This window comes from Puma concolor, chromosome D1 (assembly GCF_028749965.1).
Source record: "Puma concolor isolate L17-30 chromosome D1, mPumCon1.1.hap2, whole genome shotgun sequence".
NCBI classification, from domain to species: Eukaryota; Metazoa; Chordata; class Mammalia; order Carnivora; family Felidae; genus Puma; species Puma concolor.
Window position 1 is genome coordinate 34,071,979 of NC_141676.1, and position 10,030 is coordinate 34,082,008.

The 10,030-nt window shown below is 41.7% G+C and overlaps 1 protein-coding gene across 1 annotated transcript; it reads right to left on the reverse strand.

The window, feature by feature from the left end:
• Positions 1 to 7,326: 7,326 nt before the first annotated feature.
• On the reverse strand, positions 7,327 to 9,340 carry FIBIN (fin bud initiation factor homolog). The gene has a single exon (XM_086677789.1). It carries the CDS (start codon positions 8,898 to 8,900, stop codon positions 8,265 to 8,267), a length of 636 nt encoding a protein of 211 aa, XP_086533915.1. The 5' UTR covers positions 8,901 to 9,340; the 3' UTR covers positions 7,327 to 8,264.
• Positions 9,341 to 10,030: the final 690 nt, after the last annotated feature.

The following is a 10,030-nucleotide window of genomic DNA, read 5'->3' on the forward strand; positions in this document are numbered from 1 at the left end:
TTCTCACCTGTAGCCCTGTTGCCAAGTTGTGAGAGTTCTTTCACTCTAGCTACCTGTATCCTGAAATTCCCATTTCATGCACCTCACCCTCATGCTGGAGGCAAAGAGCAAAGGCACTTTAACATTTGGAAAGAAAGGATAAGTAAGATTTCTAAGTTATTTCCTATTTCAGAATTCATTCTCTTGGCCCAAATAGCAAGGAATGTTTGCAGTGTAAACACATGTACAGTAGCATCTCTTACATGAATGGGAGAAAATGCCTTTTGGCTTTGGAGGTTCCTGCCTAGAATTGGAAGGAAAGTCCATACTGGTTTATGGAACATACATAGAAAGTCTAAGGCTTATTTGAAATACATTTTTTTTTTTTAAATTTCAACCTTTTCAAAAGGTTGCCCCTTCTGAAAAGACAGTCTTCAATGAGCTACACATGGTCAGACAGTGTGGGATTAGTGGCACTTTTGCTGAGGATTATAGTAACTCCTTTCCATACATGGGCTTATCAAATCCTCTCAAAATCCATGCAAACTATGTGTCATAATCCCCACCGTACAGTGGGGAGACCTGAGTTACACAATTTGCTTAGATTCTGCAGTTAATGAATTGCAGAGGCATTACGGGAAACAGTTTTCTGCCTCTATTTCCCACATTCCTAACAGCAAGAAGAGGGAGAGAGAGAGAGAGAGAGCGAGCAAAGGAGGAAACAGGAAAGAAGGAGCTTGGCTAAGCCAAGGGGGAGGGGAAAACCTAGGCAGAAGAAAAATGACACTTGAGGGGTAGGCAAAAATATAATTCAGAGCAAAGCAAACCCACTAGGTTTTCTGCTCTTTATAATTTAATTTGTAGTAGAATCATGTGGAAAATGTTAGTGGTTGACTCAGTGGGACTGCCAGCAAAGCATACATTTTGAAAGTTGAGTGGAGCGCCCACATTTGCTTGGTCTTGGAATGAGCACTGGGCAAAGATCAAAGCAAGACAAGACGTTCAGGAAACACGTTTCTTTAACTGCCTGCAGGAGGAAACTTTTCACAACTGGAAAATGTTCGCCATTACTGCCAATCTTGGAGCATGGAGGCTTTACCTCATTAATCATAACTGTCAGGTTCCTCTCTGTAAACAGCAAACTGTTGACACACAAAATATCTTCTGTGTTTGTGTGTGTGTGTGTGTGTGTGTGTGTGTGTGTGTGTGACGAATAGCAAAAAAGGGAAATGGTGCAATGTATAAGCCTTCTGAGAAAATGCTTCCTAGAGTCAAAACAAGATGCTCTGTGCCTTTACCAAATACATGGCAATGAGAAATTCTGAAGTTATCAGAAAGCCTCAAGAGAAAAGTTTTACATTTAGATATAGTGTATCTACTTAAAGCTCCTGTGAAGAAAAATTCAGAGATGCAATGATGATGCTTGAGATCATTAATAAAGGGAAGATAGATATCTAAGCTTTAGTGCAATCACAGTTGTTTTTGTGTACTAGTCTATTATGTGAGGCATTCCTGTGGTTGAGCATAAATCTCCACCTTTGCTGGTGTGTAATTCCAGCCCATCAAGTAGGTTAGACAGGGCTTGGACTGGCGGGCCAGAGATGGGGCTTTGAGTCACAGGGGTCAGCTGGGGTCCATATATTTCCTGATGTAGCCAGGGGAGCAGCTGAATTCCATTCCTACATATCCAACCACCTTGGTGGGGGCAGGGAAGATCAAGAATCTGAGAGAGTCAGTGCTGTCAAATCCAAAGTTTGAGGAAGAGAAGAAATGGAGCCAAAGAGTTATAGAATTGAGAAGATTGAGAAGGATGACATTCTTCTTGGACAAAAGCAACAATGGGACATGTAGAAGATTGAGGCCAGTTCCTGCCACCTTCACCACTACCACATTAGATCAAACCTCCATCATCTCTCATCAGCATGACCTCATAGCCACCTGACCAAGTGGCCCTCCTGCTTCCATTCTTGCTTCCCTACAGACAATCTTTCCCAGAGTGTGTTTTTTGGGTAAATCAGATCATATCACTCCTCTCTTTAGACCTTCAGTGAGTTGCAATTCAAATGGAAATTGGATCATTGAAATTTGGGTAAAATCCAAATATTATTAACACTCATTTATATTAGTTACATATGCATATATATGCTATCCACATATGTCATCTCCTTAGATCTCCTGTGCATTAAAATCATAACAATATCCAAATTTCTTATGATGGCCATCTGGTTTCTATATTACCTTGCTCATTTCTCCTCTCTAATTTCAAATTCTTTAATCCTTTCTTTGATTTACTCTGCTATAGCCCCATTGTCCCCCTCCCCCCCCTTCTCAAACATATAAAATTGTCTCTGCTTGAAGGACTTTGTACTTACTGTTCTTTTACCAGGAACGTTCTTTCCTGTAACATGTACATTCTTGGCCTTCTACTCAAGATTTAAGGCTCTGTTCTAATATCTCTTACTTCCTCAGAGAGATCTTCCTTAAGTATCTTAACTAAAATAGTACATATCACTGCCTGACATTCTATTATATATATATTTAGTTTATTCCTCATAACTTACCCTGCCTAAAGGAGTCCTAATGACTCATTCAATTTGCATATTTCAATATCAGATCAAGGAAAGCATGGATTTTGTCTGATTGCTGTATCCTGAACAGTGCCTGATACTCAGTAGGCATTCAATGAATGTATTTTGTTCCGATTTTGGCATACATGCTGCTGAAGCAAGCACTCAGTGAATGTATTTTGAATGAATGAACAGATGAGTGAAAGGCATACTTGTAAGGTAAGTGGTGGCTGGACAAGAATTCCTCATAGCTGGCTTCATTCCTGACTGAATAACTTTTCTAGCTGTGAACATTGAGCTCCCATCACCAAATGGTGACCATCACCAAATGGTGAACACCATGAACTGTCCTGGCTAGTTCAGCACCTATAAATGTGTGTTACCAAATATGATAGTACATGGGAAAGTTCTTGGAAAATAGAATATTTAGCAAGAAACCAGTTGTCCTTAGGCAAAAAATCACAGAGCAACACATGCACGCATAAGAAGATACCTCACCCAACTTAAAATCAAGCAAAGAAATAAATTCTTTGAGAAAAATTGGGTTTGTATATTTTTAATTAAGGAAATCATATAAGGAAAATGTTCATTTTACAGGCCATTTAGAATAGGAAGGGAGTTAAGAAATTATGTGTCTAGTGTCCTGCCTTCAGAAAGTAGAAGCAACATTAGTGGTTACTATGACGGTAGAGGAGACAGACCGTCTGTATTGGAACCTTGACCCCATTCTTGTCTGGCTGTGAGACCTTGAGCAAGTCACTTAACCTTTTTGTGTCTCAGTCTCCTATCCAAAGAAAATAGAACATCTGCCTGAAACATAGCACTGGGAGGATTGTATAAGATAATGTACTGAAAACATTTTGTTTAATATTTAATAAATATTAAATATTTATCATTTAATGATGTCAGCTGTTTAATAAATATTGGCTATTATCTTCATTTTACAAACAACAGGATGGAATTTCAGAACATTTAAGGGATATGCTTAAAGTTGCACAGCTAATACATGGTGGGGCAAGATCTAGAATCCAGAATCTCTCCTTCCTGAAGCACACTGGGGAGATTTAAGCATTTTTAAAAGGTCTATGCTACTGAGCATATTTAATAGCTAACAAAGACATTTACTACAAAATAATGTATTACTAGAATATCACTTTCACCTAAAGAAAAATGTTGTTAAAGAAAATGAAGATATGTTTTTTAAAATACTGAAAGAATAAGTACACCAAAATGCAAATAGTGCACGTATGCTGGGGGGAGTTTGAGAATATGAATGATTTGGCCTTCTTTGTGTTTTGCTGTTTGCATGTTATTAGAATATAATAGCTATGACTTGTATAGTTGGAAAAATGTTACTTAAAAACAGAATAACAATAATGACAGCAACAATGAAACCCCTGTATCTCTTGAATGTGTAATCATACCAAATCCTTATTTTATTTATACTGCTTTCCATTTCCCAGACAATTAATTCTAGTTTGGACTCTTGCTAAGCTCCCATAGAAGCTGGTACAATTACCAATCTTATATGCTGCCATGTTCTGATTCTTTATTTAGGTGTCCTTTTCCTCACGTGCCAGATTCCATTTTCTATCCTGAGTACCTCATCTAGTGGCCCTTTCAAAATGTTGGATGAATGACATATCCATCAGGATTTCCTTACTCTGGAGATAGTATTCCTAAAGACAACCCCAATGCCAAAATCTTGAAGATGATTCGCATAATCTCATTCTTGATATTAGTGAGTTATCATTATGCATTTGTATATTCTAACTAAGACTTAGGTCTCCAGTTGTTTTTCCTTTTATAAGAAAACACTGATTAGCCACCGGTAGCATTTATTATCTCATAAGCAATTCTTGCTCCTTATCAAGAAGATTTTAATAATCATCCTCTGAAAAATGTCCGAAGGAAATTTGAGCATATTACCCTTTCGGGTGATTTCATATTGTTAGTGGTTTTCATGAGCATTTTTATTACCTGCTAAAATAGTTTACAGTCTAAGTTTCGAGGCTGCTCTCAGAAAGCTTTGAGCCTATTTCCCTAGCAGAGTTATAAACAAGTTTAAAAGGCAACGGAAAGTATGTAAAGTATGGGACAGCCTCCCCGTGCTGCCTTCCACAACGCACCTCCACCAGCGGGCTTCTGCCAGCTTCTGTGAGTGTGGCTTTGGTTGCTGCAGAGGCTCTCATGGCCTGGTATCCTTTATCAACAGACTCTGGATAGATACCTACGGAATGTTTCAAAGTAGGTATGTGGAAATTTTCACATGGTCTGATTGGGAGAGCGGTGAGGAGTGGCATTTAACAATGCATCACACAGAGACAGTATCAGTAAGGAATTCTGTAAACATGGGAGCCACTCAGCTTCTGACCGACGACAGTCAGACATCTGAGCTGCTAGAGGATGTAGGTTGACTGGCCTATAAGGACAACATTTGCAGTGGATACCTGGTGGCCCCAGTGAACCCCTACCCTCCACCCACACTCTTATTTGATCTATGTTCCGCTAGATAATCATCAGTTTGAAAAGTGAGAATATAAGTGGAGAATATAAGACATCACCCAGTTCTCACCTGGAGAACATAACCTAGGCTTTCTGGGCCTCCTTTAGAAAACCAAAGATAATAATAATACCAGTAATAATAGTAAGTAACATTTATTGAGGATTCACTCTGTGTCCAGTACTGTTTGAAGCACTGGCATAGGTTAATTCTTTTTCTCTAACACTTTCCTTACAGAGTTTGTTGCTAGAATTAAGAGAAGTAACTCAGGCCCTGACTGATAATATTGAGTTCTCAGAAAAAGTTAGCTGTTTTTTTGTTGTTGTTTTTGTTATAAGTAACTACAAATTATAACAATAACAAAAAATTCCTCCTACTCCAAATAAAACTCCACAAGGCTTTTAAGCAGTTTTAGTTAGATTAAGTCCCAAGGCTTTGTAATATCCCAGAATTACCTACAACCTCACTCAGTACCTGACACGTATGAAATGGTTGACATTTATAAAAATAATGAGTATCTTAAGTTGTACGGGTGTTTTGTAAGGTTTCTCATGGAAGAAAGCATGTAGTTTTCTTTAGATTCTCAAAGTATTATTTCATGGTCTAAGAAATAAAGGAGCACTATTTAAAAGATTGTGTCACCTCGAGATTAAGGAGGTCCTAATAAGCATAACAAGGAAGTAGGGAGGAAAGGTCTAAGTGGGGCTGGCTCCCCACTGTAAGAGGATTTGGAAAAGCCTTGTGATGCTAGCCTCTGGGTTGGTAACAAGGACAGATCACTCCCCCCGACCTGGAAATTCTCATTTGCCCTCTAGGGTCATTTACATAAGACTCTGTGGGATTACTGGCTGTACATCTAGACTTGAATGGATGATTCAATGTCAGATAATTTCGTTCTGGTTTTGCAGGAATCATAGAATGTTCACACTGGAAAGAAGCTCATACATAATCTGTTTCAGGGTTTTCAAATTTGTAGCACATGTGCCACCGCTCTCTGTGCCCATGGAAGGCATTTCTAACTGGGGACAGCACTCTTTACATCTGTGCCTTTTAAATCCTTAGCCGTACAGTACGCAGCCCTTAGGGACTGATTGAAATCAGCATGCACAGGAGACCAGTTTTCCAGCCATATCACCTGCTTACTGTTCTCCTATCCCAGACGGGAAAATCGAAGAGATGACATTTAATGTGTCTATGGATTAGTCTTGGATACTTGGAAGTGAGTGATGGGGATGTTTTGAGATATTAAGTGTGGTGACAACAAACTACAATCATTTAAGTGCCAAAAGTCATCTCCTGTTTTTTCCCCTCATCTTTCATAGAATAAAGAAGAAAACCCTTTTAAACAATCATTTACCCTCTCCCCACACACCAGTACAGAGGCAGCTAAAAGCAGACCCTTGAGTGATGAAAAGAAATTACAAATGATTCTTTTAAGTATTATTCCATGTGTTTTCCTTTTTTATTTTAAACAATGAGGTAGCGATGCAAAGGTTCAGGTCTCAGACCACTCCCTCTCATCACTCAGCATCCCTGAAAAGAGCAATGTGGAAAATTCTGTACTTAAATCTAAGAGACCTGGAGCTGTTACAATAAGCTGATGATCAGTCGCTTTCTGGGCCTCAGTTTCCCCTAGAGTAATAGGAGGATATGTTGGAAACATCATTGCAATAGGAAACTGGATTCTTTGTGCATGAGAGAGAAAAAAAAAATGTTCACTGTTGAAAAGTAGATTATGCACATATTTATTTCTCTCTCTGTGTGTGTGTGTGTGTGTGTGTGTGTGTGTGTGTGTGTGTGTGTGAAAGGAAAGCATATTTAAGATGAGAGTGAGGGGCTGGGGAAAGACATGAAATAAAGTGCATTTCCACCTTTTAAAGTCATTGATCAATGACATAGACCTGGCTTCATAATTATTAAACATTATTACAGTTCCTAGAACTTAGAATGGAGCCCTCCCTCTGCATTCTGAGGGCATAAAACTTATGAGCCTTGTCATCAACTTTTCCAGTTGATGCTGCAGAAAAAACTGGAAAAATTGGAGTTTTTAGGCAGACCAGCAGAGATCAACTTCTGGCAAGACCCAGATTTTTTTCTTTTGAACATGGGTAAGGGTGGCCAGGGTAGGGAGGATTGCCAACTACATAGCCATCCCTCTCCCTTCTTTATCACATACTTTGAGTAAACTGGCTTAAATCCCACCCTTCTCTTTCCTCTTGCACTGACTCCTCTTTGCAATACAAAAGTTATGGATATCAATTAGAAAATAAGCCAGCATTACACGAGAACATATTTATTGGCTGAATAATAAAACTTAGTTCAGGAGTTATTAGAATTAGAATCCCCCCCCCTACTTGAAGTACAAGTTTCCAGTAAGCAAACAGAAGAAAACCCCCAAACCAGAACAAATACATTGGTAAGCTACAACATAGGCATTTGGGGGTGTGTTCAAACAATCGACTTTTTTTTTAATGGACTGTAGCTCTGAGGACACAGGCATGCAGTGAGAGACACAGCAAGTCAGCTTAGCAACGTGTGTACCCACCACAAAGCTTGCACTTCCTCAATGTGGCTGCTTCAGCTTACACACACTCACAGAGGCACCTCAAACGTCTCCCTGCAAAGGACTATTTGCATACAGCTTCCAGCCAATACTCTTAGAAAACCCCCCACAAAAACCCAAAAAACTAAAAACAAAACCTTGAAGACCACGGTTAATAAATTAAGAGAGAAAAAGAGGAGAAACAGGCGTCCGCTGGCAGGCGGGCCGCACAGCACCTCAGACAACTGACAGCTTTCAAAGCCCAAGAGGGAAGGCTGAAGGTGAAAAGGAACCATGTGCTCTGCTCTCTGGGTATTTTCTCCAGGATGGGGAAGGTTAATCACTCCCTCCTGCATAAACCGTGTCCTTCTAGACGTGGCGGAAACAGGTGTCTGTGCAGAGTTAGAAAGTCCTCTAAGAAAGGCGGGAGGCATGGCTTTAAATCGGTCTTTCCAAGTAACAAGTCAATAGCAATCCCATAAATAATGAACAAAAACAAAACAGCTCGGCCCTCGCTTATTTCTTTTTAAAGATCACTTCAGATGATTCTCCAAGTGCAAATCCAGATATAAAAAATAATAAGTATAAGGGAGACGTTAGCCCTGGCTTCTGTCCCCACCCTCCACAAACGGGGCTGATTTGATGCCCTCTCCCAGGCAGCGCGCCCTCACACCTACACTTTAAGATAATCATTTTTCAGCCGACCCAGCCGGGTCCCATGGCTCCGGATGGTGAGGGCCAGCAGCTCGTATTTGTCCCTGAGCCCCACAGAGATGTCGAGTGTTTCCTTTAGCAGGGACCTGGTGTGGACCAGCATCCCCAAGAAGTCCTCGTTGAGCCTGCTCTCTTGCCGGCTGTCCTGTTCCTGGCCCTGCTTAAACTTGCTTTCCAGCTCAGTGAGGGACTTGTCCGAGTTGGAGTAGGCGTCCCCGATCTGGTGGGACTCCCGCCGCAGGTACTTGCCATAGCTCTCTTCCCCGTCCAGGTCGTAGGAGATGCTCTTGCTGATGCCCTCTAGGACACGCCCAGCATCCTCCACCTGGCGGCCCAGCACGGTGAACTCCTCCCGAAGGCTGAGGCTCAGCAGACTGCTGGCCTGGCTCCCCTCCCCCTGGGAGCAGCGCCGGTGGTCACTCACCCTGAAGAGCAGCTGGCACTTCTCGGGGTCATCATTTTCTTCATAGTCCCCGTCGGGCACGAAATAGTGGTGCAGGGTCCCATTGGACATCTCCGGATAGAGAGGGCCATCGAAGTAGCCCTGACACAGGTGGCAGAAGAAACCCATCCAGAGGAACTTCAGCAGCACCATCCTGGATAGGCAGGATGACAGGGGACCCCTGGAGAAGACTGTTCGCCCAGGCACGATAGAGGGGAGGGGGTCCCCTTGGCAGTCAGTGCCTCCCTAAGACGGCGACAGCCTCGGTCCCCGCCGGCTTGCTGCACCCTGGCCCCGCCTCCCCGGCAGGCTTCATGTGGCTGTCACCAGCGCCTGGGTAGCGCAGGAGGCGCCCCGGCTCTGCGCTCCTGCGCTCTGGGCTGGAACTCAGCCGGGTCAATCCAGCGGGATCGAGGGCAGGAGAGGGAAGCCCTCCTCCAGGGCGCTGGCAGGCCGCGGGCTCTGCTGCCCCACTCTCTCTCAGAGTTCCCCCTTGCTCCTGAAAGATGGAGCCTGTGGCTGGAGAGAAAGACTCTGGCCTTCTGATACTATTTCAACCTCTGCACTGGGTGGGAATGCGGAGCTTTTTCTTTGGCTAATGATATCCTGAGGATCTCTCTGCTCTCAAATTACAGCTGGTTTCGTCACTTGGAAGCCAGGGAACAAGTTTGGAAAGAAACCTCTCGCCAGGTCTCTTGTTATTAAAGGTACAGGATCTTTTTTTTTTTTTTTTTTTTTTTTTTTTTTTTTTTAAGACTGGAAGGGAAACCTTGCAAAATAGAATTTAACTTGAAGGAGAAAACGGGAACAGGGTGAATAGAATTCCCACCACAGAAAGATCGGTTTGCTATTAACATATGGGGGGGAGGGTGATTACCCTGCAGGAATACTGCTTCACATTTTAAATAAGTACCAATTAGATTGGATTTGTTAAGTATGCCTATCATCATTTTCAAAGTTTGTGACTTTGAAGGCAAATTTGCCTTGTAAGACATGGCAGTTTTGTTTGCAAATGGTTAGTTAAGTAAAATTTTTAAGAACAATACCTGGGAAACAATAGCAATATAGAATACTGATTATTGCAGTAATCAGTTGCTAGTCTGTACAGGAACAAAAGCTGAAAATGGAATTTTGCTGGTTTAATAAGTAAGTGAACCACTGAGAGGATGGTTTAATCTTATGAAAAACCATCCATGCTAAGCTTCTGCATTGCATCTTTAGCCTAACACCACTATTGTCTCTTTTGAGATACTTACAAGTTTTTGAAGAATGTAGGGCTGGCA

Excerpts from the sequence above, each read along its gene's own strand:
- FIBIN (XM_086677789.1), bottom strand. The coding sequence starts at position 8,900 with ATGGTGCTGCTGAAGTTCCTCTGGATGGGTTTCTTCTGCCACCTGTGT.